Below are 20,136 nucleotides of genomic sequence, written 5' to 3' on the forward strand. Positions count from 1 at the left end.
GCACACAGTGTAAAGTACCTGAACTTCTATTTGCTCAGGGCTTATTATGTATCTGGCATATTCACAAACATCATGTTATTTGAATTCTATGATGGCTCTCTGAAGAAGGCAAAACTATCCCCACTATACTGCTGAGGAAACAAGCTTTCAAGCTTTCTATAACTTTCTAGAGCCACAGAACTATGTGGCAAGAGGTGGGATTTGAAACCAGATATGTCTAACACTAAAGATCTGATTTTTTTCTACTATACTAGAATACATAATTGTTTACTTGGATAATATGTATACATTCATTACTAGGTAAAAACTGAAGCACTATACTTTTATACACAGTATCTATTATGCTATAAAGTTTTTCTGTTTTTAAAATGCTGGCAAATTCTGAAAGTATACTAGGCTTGAGGTTAGCATTGGTACATAATTCTCATTTTGTACACAGTTTCCAAAGAATAAATAAAGAATCTACAGGCTAGATTCTCACCCCAAGAAATTCTTTTCCCAAATATGTTAAGTAACAATGAAAAGGACTTCAACACAATTTGGCAAATTTGTCTCATGGTATATAACTTTTTGCTTTCAGGTACCATCTTTAAGTAGTCTTTGGTATTCAGTGTTTGGAAGAAGGAAGCAAGGTAAAAAAACAAACAAACAAAAACAAAAATAAAAAACAAACCAAAAAACAACTCTGTCATCAACTGTGGAGGAAATTGGGACTTTCCCTAATAATACTTTTTTATTTACGGCAGGTCAGAAGTTAAGGAACACAAGGAACACATACTCCTCAAACTGTTACCAAAAAAGACTATTACATGAAATTAATCTTACATTTATAAAGCCTTATTAGTTGTATTAGCAAAATACCCAGTGATTCTAGAGCTTTTACATAAAATATAAATGATTTTATAAATGTAAAAATAACACAGTGATGAACTATTATCTTGATGGTTGAAAAGACACAATGCCAACAAACTAGGTCAGCAAAGAACTGTTGATTACATAATCAATCTAGTTAATCTTCATTCAATTAATGCACTCAACAAATATTAATTAAAAGCCTTTTATGTGCCAGATATTGTACTAATGTGAAAAAACTTCCAGAAGCCAAAGCATCAACCCTCTGAAGATATCTTCTGGTTTTATGACCACAAAATTCTGACAAAAGATGCTATAAAATGAATTTCATTCTCCTATTCCATGTAACCCATCCTGTTGATCAATTTTATTGATTAATTTCAACTTCAACTGGCAACTTAACTAGACGTAAGCAGTCATTGATGAAGGCACAGTATCATGAATTACAAATTTCCACTCTGGATATCTTACTTATCAAATATTTTCAAATAATCAAGATGGCAATTTCATATATCACACTCAACTGGTCTTTAGATACTTCTTTACATTAAATAAAATGTATAAAACTGCCATCAGTTTTTGTTAAATATTTCAATTTTTTCATTTTACTATTAAAAATGACTACAATATTTTTGAAATTTCAGTTACTAGAAGAAATTAAAGATTTACCATAAATTTTGGGTATTTCTAGACAAAGTAGAAGCACCTTTACTGAGAACACAAATTCTAGTACCTATAAGTTTTTATAAGTTTTTATTCATTCGTAGCATACAGTGAGGCTGGTGGTTGTTGTTATTATTTTCTATTATTTCGCATGAGACCAACAGTTATTTAAACCTTACCTTGATACAAAAATATTATTCAGGCTTGTATAGTAGGAGTAATAAAACCTTTGTTAGACTCTTTAGGAGGAACTACAACTGTATAAGGTTCAGTAGGAACCCAGTAATTTGAACCTCAGCATCACTTGAGTAGATTCCAGGGTGGTCAGGGAATATTGATTTTATTAGTACAAATAATACTCCCTGGTTCCTAGACAGAACAGCTTCCCTGTTGGAAATGTTTGTTTAGAATAAATTTGAGATCCTTTACATTTCTGGTTTGACCTTTAATGATGGAATTCTAAATAGAAAAACAACATAGACTATGTTCCTCCCAAAGGGAGATTAATTTTCACCTTTTCAGTAGCAATTATTAACTAGATATCTATGAGGAAAAGCATATTCTAAAAACGTGACTTTCAAATATCTTTATAGCAGTAGAACCCATTGTGCAAACAAAATATGACTTTAAACCCCTATACATAAGGCAAAAAGCAGAGATCCTATTGTTGAGGTAAGTTGGAGGGGCTCTCTCAAGTTTCTCCTTTATCCCGACACTGCCCATTCAAAGAACACTGTGGCCAAGAAACATAGTACTGAAAACAATGAATGTAAATTCCTGGCTACCCAGAGGTATTGAGTGCTTTCGCCAACTACACAGAATTTAAAAAGCAGTTCACAGGTGTTTTTAATTACAGGGAATTTTGGGGGTATACTTTCTTTGAAAAAAAAGACAAAATATAATCATACATTGTTTATATATTTCAATTATAAACTGATGTTAACATCATGCTGACAATATATTAGTAAGAATAAAGATAAGAATAAGGACCTCTAGTTTCTGCTCATACATATAAAGAGCTTGGAAGTTGTCACTCCCATCCTCAGAACAAGAAAAAAGCTGAACAAAATGAAACTTAACAACTCTTCTTAAAATATCAGAGAACTGAAGTCACAAGGCAAACTGTTTCTCTGAAAACCAGACAGACAGCTGAATACAGAGAAACACAGATAACTGCTTAAGTCAATAACTGGTAGGAATACTGAAGCAGGAATTGATGAAGACCCAGTATGGACTACCTTGAAAGGCAAAAAATCCTGAAGGGCCAGTCTCTGGGGAAAGCCCACACTTTTGCGAGTTTTATTTCCAGGAACCGTAGCAGGTTCTCACGGTGAAGACGAGAACAACTCCCTAGCACTTCCAACAGGGAGAGTGAGAAAGTAACATTTTAAAATATGCCCAGGGTGTTCTTTTCTCCTTAATTAAGGCCTGCTCTCAAGAAAAATTACTTTACCAGAGCCTAATCTGACCAAGGGGAAGAGCAATCAGAAAACTTGAGCCCCTTTAGACTCCCCGTCTCACATAAAGGGAGAAAAATAAAGGCTAAGAAACTCTTCTCAAAGTCATAGCCCCTAGTCTCAAATCCACTTAAAAAAAAAAAAAGGTGAAATTTAATCATGAGATTATAGAATGCTTCCCAACCCCAATACCTTATCGGCACATTAACAGTGCTCCAGTATAGTGACTGTGGATTACAACGGAGAGAGCTGTAAGTAAGACACAGACTCTACTTTAAAAGGAGAATCTAAGGAAACCCAAACACAAGTCAAACATTAAACACAGCATAACTTCTTGCTAGAGAAACATAAAACTCACACTAAAGGTCTATTTACCTCAGTTCCTATTAACTGATACATGTCCAGCTTTTAACAAAAACTTATAAGGCATGCTAGGTGTTAAAACAAAACAAAACAAAAACCATAGACTTAAGATACAATATAAGCATCAGAGCCAGACTCAGACATAGCAGAGATTTTGGAATTATCATCCCGGGAATTTAAAATGATTATGGTTAATATGCTAAGGCTCTAATGAAAAAAGCTGTAATATGTAAGAAGAGAATGTAAGCAGAGAAATGAAGATACTAAGAATCAAAAGGAAATGCTAGAAATTAAAAAAAAAACTAACAAATAAAGGATGCCTTTGATAAAATCATCAATAGACTGCACATGGCAATAGAAAGAACTGGTGAGCTTGAAGATATGTCAATAGAAACTTCCCAAACTGAAGAATATAGACAAAAAGAATGAAAAAAAGGGAAACAGAACATCCAAGAACTGGGAGACAATTACAAGAGATGTAACATATGTGTACTGGGAATGGCAGAAAGAGGAAAGAGAGAAAAAAACAGAAGAAATATTTGAAATAAGAATGGCTGAGGGGCTTCCCTGGTGGCGCAGTGGTTTGGGTTCGTGCCCCGGAGCGGCTGGGCCTGTGAGCCATGGCCGCTGAGCCTGTGCGTCCGGGAGTCCGTCTGCCGATGCAGGGGACATGGGTTCGTGCCCCGGAGCGGCTGGGCCTGTGAGCCATGGCCGCTGAGCCTGTGCGTCCGGAGCCTGTGCTCCGCAACGGGAGAGGCCACAGCAGTGAGAGGCCCGTGTACCGCAAAAAAAAAAAAAAAAAAAAAAAAAAAAAAAAAATAGAATAGCTGAGAATTTTCCAAAATAAATGACACACCAAACCACAGATCTAGGAATATCACATATTCAAACTGCTAAAAACCAAGGACAAAATATCCTGAAAGAAGACAGAGGGGAAAAAAACACCTTACTGATAGAAGAACAAGGATAAGATTATGCTGTATGTCTCTTGAGAAACCCTGCAAGCAAAAAGAGTAGAGTGAAATATTTATAAAGTATTGAAAGCAAAAGACTCACCAACCTAGAATTTTGTGTCCACAAATTGTCTTTCAAAAGTGAAGGAGAAATAAAGACTTTCTCGGACAACAAAAACTGAGTGCATTTGCACAGTAGACCTGCCTACAAGAAATGTTAAAAGAAGTTCTTTAGAGACAAAGAAAGTGGTAGAGGTCAAAAATTCAGCTCTATATAAAGAAAGGAAGGGTGTTAGAGAAGGAACAAATGGAGGTAAAATATTTTATACTTCTTATTCTTAACTGATTATAATAGAGGCATGTTTGTTCAAAATAATAGGAACAATGTATTTGGTGATTATAGCTTTTGGATAAGTAAAATGAATGACAGCAATGGCATAACGGACACGAGGAAAGAAGAATACTCTGTTACAAGGTACCTAAAATATCCACGAAGCCATATATTGTTGTTTGAAAGCTGACTTAGAGTAGCTGTAAATATATATTTCAAACTCTAGGACAACCAAAAAAAATTTTCAAAGAAGTATAATTGGTATGGTAAGAGAGAGGAGAAAATGGAACCATATAAAGTACTCAATTAAAACCAAAAAAGCAGAATAACATGGGCAGACGAAAGAAACAAAAGCAAGCGAAATAAATAGAAGACATTTACAAATACGCTAGACATTAATACAACTGTATCAATAATCACTTTAAATATGACTGGTCTCAATACACTAATTAAAAGACAAAGACTGGCAGAGTAAATAAAAAACAATGTGTGGTTAAATAAAACGACAGAGATAGACTAAAAGTAAAGGGAAGGAAAAATATGTACCATGCTAACACTAATCAAAAGAAAGCTGGATTAATTACATTAATTTCAGAAAAAACAGACTTGAGAGCAAGGATATTACGAGGGACATTATTACATAATGGTAAGGAGGTCAATTCTTCACAAAGACAATTCTTAAGGTATGTAATCCTAACACAAGGTGCATCAAAACATGAGGCAAAATCTGATAGAACTGCAAGGAGAAACAGACAAATCCACCTTTATACTTGGAGACTTCCACACACCTCTATCAGTAATTGACAGTTCCAGCAGGCAGAAAATCAGTAAGGATGTAGTTGAATTAAACAGCACCATCAATCAGTTGGATCTAATTGACCTCTATATAATACTTCACCCAACAATAACAGAAAATACATTTTTCTCATGCTTACATGAACATTCACCATGATAGACCACATTCTGGGATAGAAAACATACCTTAACAAATTTAAAAGAATAGAAACTGTAAAAAGTATGCTTTAAGATCACAGTGGAATTAAACTAGAAATCTCTAACAAAAAGATAGCTGAAATATCCCCAAATATTTGGAGATCAAACAACAAACTTCTAAAATATTCTAACTAAATGAAAATGAAAATACAACTTATCAAAATTTGTGGGATGTAGCTAATGCAGTATACAAAGAGAAAGTTATAGCATTAAATGTATGTATTAGAAAAGACAATCTAAAATCAATAATCTAAGCTTCCATCTTAGGAAACTAGAGAAAGAAGAGCAATGTAGGGCTTCCCTGGTGGCGCGGTGGTTGCGCGTCCGCCTGCCGATGCAGGGGAGCCGGGTTCGCGCCCCAGTCTGGGAGGATCCCGCGTGCCGCGGGGCGGCTGGGCCCGTGGGCCGTGGCCGCTGGGCCTGCGCGTCCGGAGCCTGTGCTCCGCGGCGGGAGGGGCCGCAGCGGAGGGAGGCCCGCATACCACAAAAAAAAAAAAAAAAAAAAAGAAGAGCAATGTAAACTCATAGCAAGCAAAAGAAAAGAAAGAATAAAAATCAGAGCAGAAATCAATTAAATGAAAACAGGGACTCAAGAGAGAAAATCAACAAAACCAAAAGCTGGAAGAGATAAACCTCTAGCCAGCTTAAAAAAGAAAAAATGAGAGAAAACACAAATTACTAATACCAGAAATAAGAGGGGAGCTCTAGCTACTGACCCCACAGATATTAAAAGGATAATAAAGGAATATTATGAATAACTTTATGCCACAAATTTGGTAACTTAGATGAAGTGGACCAATAAAAGACACAATCTGCCAAAACTCACACAAGGATTAGTAGATAACCTGAATAAGCCTGTAATTATTAAAGAAACTGAATCAATACTTAATAACCCTCCAAAAAAACACTAGGCCAAGATGGTTTCACTGCTGAATTCTACCAAACATTTAAGGTAGAAATGATACCAACTCTCTATGATGCCTACAAGAAAATGGAAGCAGAGTGAATACCTCCTAATTCATTCTATGAGGCTAGCATTACCCTAGTATTAAACTCACACAAAGATAGAAAAAGTACAGACTAGTATCTCTCATGAACATAGATGTAAAAATCATCAAGAAAAACACTCACAAATCAAAGCAAACAATGTATAAAAAGAACTATATACTAATGAAAAATGAATGATGCACTTTTTCACTGTGGGCCCCCCTACCCTGCTTTACTCCTTTGCTGAGCCACTGAGGCCAATTGTGAGAGCACTGAATGAATATCTTGAGCAAAGCTGGGAAAAAACTTATTTATTTTATTTATTTATTCCAGGTATGGAAGGCTGGTTCAATATTCAAAAATTAATTGATGTAATCCATCACATCAATAGCCTAAAGAAGAAAAATCATATGATTATATCAATAGATGTAGAAAAAGCATCTGACAAAATCTAACACCCATGACTTACTAGGAACTTGGCAAACAGCCCAATTAAAAAATGAATTAAATCTAAATAGGCACCCCGCCAAAGAAGATATACAGATGGTGAATAAGCATATGAAAAGATGCTCAACATCTTTTGTCCTTAAGGAAATACAAATTAAAACAGAGATACAGAATGGCTAAAATTGAAAAAACTGACAATATCAAATGCTGACGAGGATGTGGAGCAACAGGAACTCTCATTCATTGCTGGTGGGAATGCAAAATGGCAGAGCCACTTTGGAAAGCAGTATGACCGTATCTTACAATGCTAAACATAGTCTTACCATATGATCAAGCAATTGTAATCCTAAATATTTGCCCAAATTAGTTGAAAAAGTATGTCCACACAAAAAAACCTGCATATAAATGTTTATAGTGGCTTTATTTATAACTGTCCAAACCCAAAAGCAACCAAAATGTCCTTCTATAGTTGAACGGATAAGCAAACTGGTACATCCAAACAATGGAAGATTATTCAGCAATAAAAATAAGCTATCAAGCCACAAAAGACATGGAGGAACCTTAAACACATATTGCTTAGTGAAAGAAGCCAGTCTGAAAAGGCTACATACTGTATGATTCCAACTATACGACACTCTGGAAAAGGAAAAACTATACAGAGATAGTTAAAAAAAAAAAAAAAAGAAAAAATCAATAGTTAGCAGGGGTTAGGAAGGGAGGCAGTGAGGACAAATGAATAGGTGAAGCACAGAAGATTTTCAGGGTGGTAATAGTATTCTGTAAGATAATATAATGGTGGATACATGATATCATGCATGGTCAAAATCCACAGAAGTTATAACACAAAGAGTGAATTCTAATGGAAACTATGGACTTAGTTAATAATAATGTAAAAATACTACTCATCAATCATAACATATGTACCACACGAATTCAAGTGTTAATATTAGGGGAAACTGCACAGGGAAGAGGGAGTATATGAGAACTCTCTGCACTATTAGCTCAACATTATAAATCTAAAACTGCTCTAAAAATAGTCTATTAAATTTTTTTGAAGAAATAAGATAAATATTACCACTCTACTATTATATAACTGTTCTGGAAACATTAGATATTATAATTGGATGAGAGGACAAACTAAGAGGCGTAAATACAGAAAACCACCACCATATTAAAAATACAGCAGAAATTAAGATCATTTATGGTTAACAAGAAAAAAGAACTATAACTAGCAATAAACTTAAAGTTGCAGGATTTATGTGAAGAAAATGTTAAAGCTCTACTGGGGTGAAAAAGACTATAATACCATGGGATGATACTTTTTTCTTGTAAGGAAAAAATCAATACTGGAAAAATATTCACTACCTAAAAACAAACAAAAATACCTATTCACTAAAAGGAATTAAAATGAAAATCCCAACATGCTTTCCTGGAGGAATCTCTGGAAACATTCTAAAGTTCATTTGAAAGGATAAATATCCATGCAGGAATCAAGTCTGATTTATACATCACTCTAATTTCAAAACCGAACACAGTGCCTGGTGCAAGGTAAGTGCTTGAAACAATAATGAGAAACACTGAAAAAGAAGATTAGGAGGCGGAACTTGCCATCCAACATCAAAACTGAAAGTGACAGTATGATAAGGACAGAGACCACTGGGATAACAAGTGAAACAGAAAAAGCATACAGAAATTTAGTACATATCGAGGGTGGCCATTCGAATGCCTAAAGGAAAAAGGCACTCATCAATATGTTAGTCATTTGGAAAACAATAGAGTTAGATTCACACTTCACTTTATACATGAAACTAAATTACAGATGGATCAAAAAAAATATTAAATTGTAGAAGGCAACAAAACGTGTATTTTATGATCTAAGCATTGAGAAGGTCTTTCTAAACATGAAATAAAAACCATTACTTTTTCTAGTCTGTCCACTGAAAAGTCCTAAAAGCAATAACCAACTTAAAAGCAATGGGTACTCCCTGAAGCCTAGACTAAATATCATTTTCCATTAAAAGACACCAGACGTCCTTGGAGAAATAGCTGATTTCCCATATGGGGCAGGAAATATACAAGTTAAGTCTGGAACATTTCATCTAACAGAGAGCAAGGAAGCTATCAAAGACATATTAAGATCACAACCAGCTTGAAGAGGCCTTCACTGGCCAAAGATGGGACAATGTGAACACCAAGAAGGATATAATAACTGCAATGCACTGAAATACCTCAAATATGTTTATGTTCATAAGTTCGTTCCCAATGATACTAAAATCAAAAGCAAATAAAAAAATAGAAAACCTAACCTCATAGTCAGCTTTGTGCAGTGTTAGTAAACAACTCATTATTTTGAAAATTGGTAAATAAGAGAAATAATAATCTCTCTAGCCTTTTCTCTAGAAACTATTCTTCAGAGAAATCAGAGTTGATAAAAAGGAAAGTTTTACATTTTATAAACAATAAAATAATGTATCTAGGCCACAATTTTCAATGGCTGTTTACCTCACAAAAAGAGACACAAGATAATACCTATTGCCTTATAGAAGTACACAATGCCATTTCTAAAACACTCTTCATAAAAATCAAACTGGAATCTGATCAAACATCTGGACCTAACTACTAACTTACAGAAAATTCAAGGTCAGAGTAACATGCTACACAATAGCAGCAAAATCAGACTGTGATGCTCTACAGGACAAATGACCTGCTTTTATCAACAAAAAACTGTGAGGAAAAAAACTGAGAGATGGAGGGGTAATCTACAGATTAAAAGAGACTTAAAAGACTTCAACCAGAGTCAATGTTTGAATCTTGGATTCCAGTTCAAACTCTAAGTAAACAGAAGACAAGCGGAGAAATGTAAACAATGACTGGCTATCTGAAGAACTCATAATATTGAAGAAATTAATGTTATTTTTCTGCAGGGGTATAAATTATGGTTAAAGAGTAGGGTCCTCAATTTTTAGAGATACATGCCTGCAGATTAAAAAAGAAATTACTAATACGTGTGATGTAAGGGTGAATGGTGCATTTCACAATAATATATCAGTGAAGGAAATAATTTTAGTTCTGAATCTGACTGAAACAAGGAAGATTCTTCATTACTATTTTTGATCAGATATTAAAGAAATTAGAGCATAGCTATCTAGGGACAATAGCTACGACATGGATTACTCCACTTGGAATTGAAACTAAAAATGAATAGAGTCATCCCTTGGTATCCATTGCGAATTGGTTCCAGGTCCCCCTTACATACCAAAATCTGCAGATGCTCAAGTCCTTTATATAAAATGGCAAAGTATTTGCATATAACCTAAGCATATACTCCCATATACTTTAAATCATTTCTAGATTACTTATAATATCTAATACAATGCAAATGCTATGTAAATAGCTGTCAGCACATGGCAAATTCAAGTTTTGCTTTTTCAAACTTTCTGGAATTTTGGGGGGAGTATTTTTGATTCATGTTCGGTGGAACCCTCAGATGCAGATATGAAGGGTCAACTGTAATAAAAGCCTTTACTCTCCTCACATCCTATGCTCTTGGTATCCTAAGCTTCTCATAGTTCCTTGGGCATAACTAGCTCCTTCTATAATTCCCTGAACTTGCTATGCTGACTGGAATTATTTTTGCATGACAAACTCCTACTCATTCTTTAACAACCAACTCAAAAGAAATGTCTATAGCAAAACTTTTCTAACCACCCCAGCATTACATTAACCGTCCATTATGCTGCCAATAACGCTATAAGACTATCTTATCTTTGTACAGTACTTATTTAAACTGTAATTTATTTGTTTTTTGGATCTGCTTCCCTAAAAGCTGAGAGTGATCTTTTATCTCTACCTCCTAGCACATGGACCCTTCTAAAAGGGTGCTCAGTAAGTATCTGCAGAATCAAACAGAACTTATTTACCAAATGCAGTATCTAAAAATGATTTTAGGGCTTCCCTGGTGGCGCAGTGGTTGAGAGTCCACCTGCCGATGCAGGGGACATGGGTTCGTGCCCTGGTCCGGGAAGATCCCATATGCCGCGGAGCAGCTGGGCCCGTGAGCCGTGGCCGCTGGGCCTGTGCGTCTGGAGCCTGTGCTCCGCAACAGGAGAGGCCACAACGGTGAGAGGCCCGTGTACCGCAAAAAAAAAAAAAAAAGGCTTTAAAAATTGACAAGGTCTAAGAAGTCTTTTTGAGTCTTTTTCAGAAAAGACTTAAAAAGAAGAGGTAGATCCTCAAATTTTGTAACACTAATCCTACTAGCAAGATGGGAAACTGCTGTGCATTTAGGTTCATTGACTCTTCCAGCAAATTTTTTTTTTCCTTGAAATACTCTGACACTTCATCTGAAGAAGCTAGTCTCAAACTTTTTAGTCAACAAACAGCATTAACTGACTACCTACACCATCAGTTACTATTTCGCAATGGAAAAACAAAAACAAAATCTAAAAAAAAAAAAAAAAAAAAAAGTAAAGAATAGAATTTGACATCAGTGAAAAAAGTTTCAAATTAACTTACAACATAAACTTACTTACCCTTACCAACATAATGGAATCTGATATATTTTATTCAATTTTTTACTGAAAAGAAAAACAAGCAAAACCCTCCTGGCAGACTTGCCAAAATGATTTCATGACCCCACTGCTGGGTTGAGATTTAAAGTTTGATAAACACTGTCCAAAGAAATTTTGCATACTATTAATAATCCCTAGGCTACACTGACAGCCACAATCCTACAACAAATCTATATATGAACTCTGTCTATATCATAAAAATTATGAAGAGCAAATACAATTTTCAAAAGGATGAGGCAATTTCTGCTATAGTTAGGAAAAGTAAAATGGCATCTTTGATATCTAAAAAAATGAAGGATATTATGTCTATTAAGACAAGTGCCTTTAGTCCTAGAGCTCTAAAAAAGTGACAAAGCAAAGGTTCTTAGCTGAGTACTGTTAAAGGAACTGAGATTTTTGTTTAAACAATATTATTCTCAAGTTCAATATTATTCACAAGTTTTCCTTTAAGTCTAAGAAAGCCTTGTTTAAGAAGTTCAATTCCACTTATTCATCTTAGTTATTAAACTGTGAGATAATATGGTTTTAAAAATTTTCATGGAGTGTCCATCTTAAACTCAAATTTAAGACAAATCATTCTTCAAAAACAGATTATCTTTAAGTTTCTGTTATATAGGAATTCTATGACTACCACTAACTTCAAGTCACTTTAAAAAACCTAAATTTAAGACAAATCATTCTTCAATAACAGATTATCTTTAAGTTTCTGTTATATAGGCATTCTATGACTACCACTAACTTCAAGTCACTTTAAAAAACCTATCGCTTTTCATAGCCAAATATAAAATCAAATTCTTAGCTCATTTTCTTTTGTTAAAAACTAACACTGAAATATTCTCTAATAACTACCATAAGGCAATGAAGCTCTTTCCACCATTTATACAAATTTCTTGGCTTAGGTACCACTGGATCTATGTAAATATCACTTCTAACATAAATATTTTTGCTAAAAAGTTAGTGGTTTCAAAAGAAAATTTTCATGAAACTAGAGATGACAGAAATTTAAATACAAAGGCATTCCAGAATAAAGAGCATTTACATATATCAAATAGAACTGCCATTTACTTTTTACAAGATTGCCACAGACACATGAAGTTGTGCCCAGGTTTTCTCACTGGATCTCCATGTTGACTAGATGCACTGAATGGAGAAGGCTGAGAACTGTTAGGCTGGCTCTGTACTTGAACAGCTGGTGAAGGTGTCATAGGAGTGTTCTGTGAAAAAGCACAACCACAGAGTTTGTGAAATGACACTGAAAAACATTCATATCTTATAGCATAGGATTATGAATTTGATTACATTGATAGTTACACACTTCCAACATATAAAATTTACATTTGTAATATTAATGATTACCTTTTAGAAACTCTTTTAAGAGATAACTAATTTTAGAAATATGTTTAGGAAGTCAAATTCATTTCATATGAATTAGAGGCAAGATTGCATTGCTGTTACTGTCACAGAATATACATTATTTAGAATTAAGATTTTTTAAATTAATAAAATTGGGTAGAAACACAATTATAGATTAAAAAGAGAAATTTATTATAAATTCACCCATTTGATTTACTTACATATATTCTTCACAAAAAAAAATCAACTGCAAATTATTTCTTCTCTGTATAATATTTCCTTTAAGATTTTAATGAATATAAAATATATAGTAAAAAGCAAAGGGAATTTCAGATATTAAAAATGATGTAACCATATAAGTAGAATGTTGTAAATATTACTTTGCAGCAAAAGCTATTTTAACTAACAACTTTAGTCTTTAAAGTTGCTCGGTTATAAATTTTGATGGCTAATACAAGGATTCTAATTGTATGCATAAGTCTTTTTAATATAAGCTACATTGTATTTCTCTTCTTTATCCCATCCTTTCTCTCTGAAAAACACATAATTATAATGTAGCTTAAAACAATTTGAGGCAATACATTTTCTTTGAAGTTTAACTCAGATTTCACTCATAACATACATACCACAAAGGAGAAAATACTAAATTTCTCACAGAAATGGTAGCACATCATTTTCAAAACATTGTTTAAAGGTAATACATTTAAACTTTGGGAAAATATTAAATATATTTGTTTATTTATAAGGTAATATTGGAAAATTAAGTTAAAAATTGCTGAAAACCTCTTACTGAAAGTCATAATTTTTTAAAAAAATAGACAAAACACAAACATATAAGGCCACAGCATAAAAATGAATAAAGGAAGAGAATAAAATGCCAAAAGAAAAGGTTCTTAGAAATGTGAAGTCATAAGAACTTTTGAGTTCCAAGTTCTAAGAAAAAAAAAATCTACTTTGGGATGTGATTGAAGTTATTTCTCTAATAGGGTCCCACTCTTATTATTTTATCATGTTGTTAGTGAGAAAACATATACATGCATGAAAAACATGCATTTTAGGGCAGTACAGGTATCATGGATAGGATGTGGACTTTCCAGCTTGACAGATCAGGACTCAGAATTTCAATCTACCTTTTAACTAGCTATGTGACCCTGGGCAAACAACTTAACCTCTCTGATCCTCAATTCCCTCATCTATAAAGTGTAAATAATAAAATCTAACTTTTGGGATGGTGGGAAGACTAGAGAAACTGTACATGAAGAGCCTGGCTCTGATTCTCAGTAAATGCCAATTGTTACAATTATTATTTATGCTAATAGAGAAGTCCAGAGGGAAACCATATTTTGGAGGAAAGATGATGAGTTCACTTTGGAGACAGGGACAGATCAGTAAGTGCAATTATCTATCAATAGAAGTTAAAGCTGGGAACATGGATTGACAATCATTCACCTGTGGATTCTTAAAGCCATATAAACTAAGAGTAAGAAAGCAGAACTGGGGGGTTTGGGGGTGGGGTGGGGAGAGAAGAGGATCAGAGAGAAAGGAAGGGAAGAAAACATTAGAATCAATCTATTTACAACAACAACAGCAAAAAATTAGTCAAACTGTTTCCTTGAAATGAAAATACTTCATAAAAAATTCCAGGAAACTCTAATAAGCAGGAGTAACCAAGAGGATCAGTTTGAGCCAAATACAAATACTGAAGAGTGACACAAATATAATCCCAGAATTTTAACTAAAGGGTAAATTTGTCAGAGCCTTCAAATTCGCTCATAATGAACTTTCTGGTTCCCTACAGTATTACCATTTACATTAGGTATTTTATTGACTCTCCTGTCATATATTTGTAAATTAAGCTTATTTTTGTTTTTATAAGTGCTAACAAAGCTTTATCCTATTTTTTCTTCTTCAGTGTAGAACTCTTACTGGTCTCATACAGAAAAGTTAAAAACAGGGAATCATAGGGTATTTTAGCCGCAATTGTTAATGATTAATGAGGGATGTGGCAAGGATGACTGAAGTTAATCCAAGCTGTTAAATTAAGAAGGAATAAAAGACATATTAACCAAATGCAATGTGTAGAAAACTTGTGGATCCTAATTCAAACAAAATGTTTAAGAAACACATTTTTAAAGACAACTAGGGAACACTGAGCATGAACTGGGTGTCATATAATATTAAACTACTATTATCCATATAATGGATATATATATATATTTTTTAAGTATTTATAAATATACACTAAAGTATTCATTGGTGAAATGAAATAATGTTTGGGATTTACTTTACTTCAGGGAAAAAAATGGTGGTGGAGAAGAGATGAAACTAGAAAGGCAAAATGGTGACAATATCTAAAGCTGGGTGAAGGATACATGGAGGCTTACTGGCTCTACTTTTCTGTATGTTTAAAAATTTTCACAATAAAAAACAAGAAACAACAAAAAAAATTAAAGAGATAAATATATCAATGAAACAAAAAGAAGTACAGTACTTATAAAAGGTACCAAATGAGAAATTCCAAGGCTCATATCTTCTTTGACTAAAGGAGTATTTTTAGGTTTCCTCCTATAATAAAAAAGTACACATTTCTTTCAACAAAACTAATTTTTAAATAGGTTGTTTATATTGTATTTCCTGTTTTTCCAAGTACTACTTAATTAAGTTTTAAGAACTAGGTCTTTTACATAAGATGCAAAATATATTTCTTTTAGGATGTAAAAGTGCCCAATCATTAACCATAACCCTAACTCAAATGTGAATGTAAAAGTAGGTCTCAAAATCATGTTTTTGGAATGATCACTCTTCAGCAATATTCTTTACCATTGCTCTACTCTATTGAGGTAGAACTAATTTTTCATATTATAGTACCTCTCCAGTAGTGTGTGACCAGAAAAGTAAAATTACACAAAGAATATGAAATAATTCTGATTCCTTTTGTAATGTAAAATTATCTAAAAATGTTAATGTAGCAGTTTTATTTTTGGCAAAGATATTTCTTTTTGTTAAAATAAGAAATTATAATCTTACGTTCCTTAATCACCTTTTCAAGAATAAACTATGGCTGAAAAAAAACAAAAAAATGAAGGATATGTTTGTTGCAATCATCATGCCAAATAAACATGCCAAATAAACATATAAAAACATGTAAAAAAAAAAAAACAAAAAGCATTAGGTCTGTGAATTACATATGGATGCTAGGCCATCTGAGTCTGTGAACGCCCATATTGTCCACCCATGGACGCTGACAGAGAGAGAGAGGTTTCTTTCCTTCCTGTGTCCTTATTCAATGTCTCTGAAATGTGTACTGCTACCAGATTTGCACATACACCCCCCCAAAAAACTCTAAGCATTCTTTCTCATCAGAAACATTAACTCTGTATATTGCTATCAGATCTCTAAGATCTTTGTGTTAAAGCAAGAAATTATAATCTTGCCTTTATAATCTTTTCAAGAATAAACTACGGCTGAAAATTCTAGACTGTACTGATGATATTTTCTGATATATGATGGGATTTGAAGTTCTTAAATGTTTACTTTCTTATTAATATTAAGCTTTAAAAAAACCTTAGAATAAGACTAAAATTTAAACATTCAAACTGTGTTAGAAAAACTACAAAGTCATAATTTATTTTTCTCAAAATAAATTATTTACTAAGTAGTAATGAAATACTGTGTTCAATTCTAGCTACACATTTTGAAAGCCACTCAGAAAATGGAACCGGTTGAGGTAAACAGGATGATGAATAAACCAGACACTATAACACCTAAGGTCTAATTGAAATGATTAGGAAAATACACTCTAAAGAAGAGGTGAGTAAGGAGAGATACTTTTAAACGCTTGTAAGGAAAAAGAATTAATTTACTCTAAATGTGATATAAAAGAGATTACATTTAGTCTAAATGTAGTACAGATCTTTAGAGAACAGAATTAAGACAATAACAGAAATCACTGGAAAAGAGGTCTCTCTGTGAGTGTGGGAGAGTTAATTCAACTCTTAAAAATGAGGGTTATGGACAAGATAATATCCAAGGCTCTTTCTGCTCTAATATTCCCTTATTTTCCTAAACTATTGAGTTTTTTTCCTCTAATTAAATATATCTAGATAGTACATACATACCAAGCCTGTCTTATAAGAACACATTGAAATGTAAACAAAAAAACACGTTTAGTGGTAGTGACTTTAATTATTACAGTGTACTACTAGTCTACTAATCTAAGCAGTAATACTCTTTAAAAAAAACACCATTAAAATGACATTCTTGTGACTCTTGCTAAAATGATTTGCTATGACTAAACACTGCCCCCTTGAGGCTGCAGGTATGCTTTCTGATGGGTTGAGTAACTTTTCAAATGCTTTATCAAAGAAAGAAAGGGACAAGGAAGATAACCATATTCAGTGTTGGCACCATTTCAGAAAGGATTCATGTATGAAGGACAGGAAACTGAGAGGCAGCATCTATAAAATGCCTTAAATAAGGACATCCTTAAGTAATCTACCTTTATATACAAGAATGAGATATGGCATCAGATCATGAGATGAACAGATACAGATACACTCAACATGTGTTTTACATGCTCCTGAAAAAGACAAGTCTTTAGGTAAGTATTTATAACTAATTTTCTTCCATTTTTATTATTTTACATGCCAATCTAATACTATGCCTCCAGCAGATACAAATTCATGAATAGTGGAAGAGAGTACGGCTTTCAGAAACGGTACCCATATTCTTGCACTCTAACTTGCAAATTAATAGATTGAAAAAAAATAGTTACAAATAAAGAAATGTACCTTGAAGTACAATTTATTTTGTATTTATATAACCTACCCAGCTAAATACTACTTAAAAACAAAATCTATGGTTATATTATTTACTTTCACATATCTTTCTCCTTTATTTGTTGCTAGCTTTTTTTCTGTAATGAAATTAACACAGCTGATTAATGGGAGTGAGAAGGAACAAAACTGAGCAAAGAAAAATTAAGTAACAATGGTATTAGGAAGGATTACCCGTTGGCCATTCTCAGCAGGGACGTTTCCCTGCAGTCTTTCCAGCTCTGAGCATTCTGCAAAAGTCTGGAAGTCCCTTCTTGGGGTAAAGGTGCCTCCTTAACATCCCCAGACCCCTTAAAATGGTGGAAATAACAAGGTATGGCTAAAAAAAAAAATCACATTTAAATTCCTCTATTTCATTTACCCCTTTAAAGTACCAATTCAAATAGTGAATAAAATGGTGTTAAACCAGGGCCTAAAATGCAACTTTGAGAGTATATAAAGAAATTTAAAGACTCTGGGCAACAATGGAAATGGTTTTTTATTAGCAGGCTCTTAAGAAGGCCCAATGGCCTCCCTTCAAAGGAAACTTATGATTCCATCTTGAACAGTTGATAATATTTTAGCCTTTATAGGTACCTTATCTTATATATAAAGATAAAATATACCTGCACCATTACTGAGTGCCAGACCGTGTAGCAGACACTGTGCTAAAAGTTATACATACACATCCTGGTTTTTTGTTTCTCAGTCTCACAGACACCATGTATGTTATGTCTCTTTTTCCTTGCAAAGTTATAAATTTCTACATGCCAACCAAATACCAACTTTAGACCGTAGCTATTTTAAATAAACTATATTCCTGGGGAGAATACATAAAAAGTTTATACACATTTTTCAGATTAGGAATAAAATATATTAATTTTATGGCTTGAATTAGATGTATACGTGTCCAATATGTTAAATTCTAGCATTAATATCCTAAAATTATCATTCGGTGGTACTCACATCCTGTAACCTAGTAGTTAAAATAATCAATATGTTACATATAAAAGGGATATCTAGGACTTTACAAAGAAATCTTTTAGAATAGTGGAGAAATGGGTTAATAGCATGAGTTTTGGTTTCAGACACTCACTCAGGTTTCAGTCCTGGTACTACCTCATATTAGCTGGTAACCGTGGGCGAGTTATTTAGCATTGGAGGGCCTCATCTCTAAAATGAAATTATATTTTTTACCTAATTGACTTTCTTTGAGGATCAAATAACGAAATGCTTTAGTGCAAAATTCCTAATTCAGGTCCTAGTCTTAGCCAGTATTGTTGTTCCTTTTTTTGTTATTTAGGTATCATTATTGAATATAACCACACTGGAAGGTTGACACAAAAAATGAGGGTGGATGAAACAATTCCATAGTAATAGAGGTTTTCTCTAATTTGGCTTGGTCTACTATAACTCGTTAGGATTATAAAGGAATCTAAAAGGAAAAAAAAGTCAAACACATATCAAGATGAATTGGGAAATTATTAAATATAAAATTAAAACAATGTGTTGAATGCTTACTACATGTTAGACACTTCATTATTAAAAAAACTTTTTTTAGTGTGCTTAATAAATGAAAAACTCAACTTGTAAAAGTTTGAATAAAAATGATTTAGTATTTTCCACCAAAACTCCTTATTAATTATTTCCATGTACATAATATCCACTAAAGAATACTCAACCTATTTAGGTAGCTTGAAATAGATCTAAGCAATACTAACATATGAATTAAAAACCTCATTCTGCCCCCAGAGCAGCTTTATCCATTCACATGAAGAAAGACGCATATTAGTGAATGACGTGCTCTGACGCAAGGGATTCTTCGTTTTTTCATCTTCCATTTTGCTCCCCCCCACCACCCCTGCTTTGCCATCTAGATTTGGTACCAATACCAACAATCTGCTGTTAGCATCATAAGCACAGAGAAGAAACCCATGCCAGAAGAATGCTAGAAGAGTTGGCAACAGTCACAGAAGGTTCTGGCTATGTAGTAATTAGGAAAGAGAGAATGAAGAAGTCATAATCCAGGAAATAGCATACAAGATTGTCCTTAAAATCTTTACAGGCTGATTGGATCCTCAATTCAGTAGCACTGATTCAAGAAAACACTTTTATTTACTAAGGCATGCAGAGACAGGATAGTATATATTAAAAAAGGAATAGGAGAAACATGACAGTAGAGGCAAAGGAAGAAGAGACACAAAATTTAAAATACTGGAATAGCTCAAACAAATTGAAATTATAAGAAATAAACCTTTTTAAAGAATAAAGGCAACTAATTCAATACATAGATATAACAAGAACACACTAGATAAAATTCTTATGGAATTCATCTTTTTTACAAAAGTACTG

The 20,136-nt window shown here is 33.4% G+C and overlaps 1 protein-coding gene across 2 annotated transcripts in view; it reads right to left on the minus strand.

Moving 5' to 3' along the window:
- The window catches only part of ARID2 (AT-rich interaction domain 2), a 161,460-nt gene that overhangs the window by 20,962 nt on the left and 120,362 nt on the right, over window positions 1-20,136 (minus strand). For both annotated transcript variants that reach the window (XM_024122823.3, XM_028491395.2), the window contains one exon: window positions 12,683-12,831. In XM_024122823.3, coding sequence (XP_023978591.1) covers window positions 12,683-12,831 — 149 coding nt within the window. The remainder of the gene's footprint in view (window positions 1-12,682; window positions 12,832-20,136) is intronic.

This window comes from Physeter macrocephalus, chromosome 6 (assembly GCF_002837175.3).
Source record: "Physeter macrocephalus isolate SW-GA chromosome 6, ASM283717v5, whole genome shotgun sequence".
Taxonomy (NCBI): Eukaryota; Metazoa; Chordata; class Mammalia; order Artiodactyla; family Physeteridae; genus Physeter; species Physeter macrocephalus.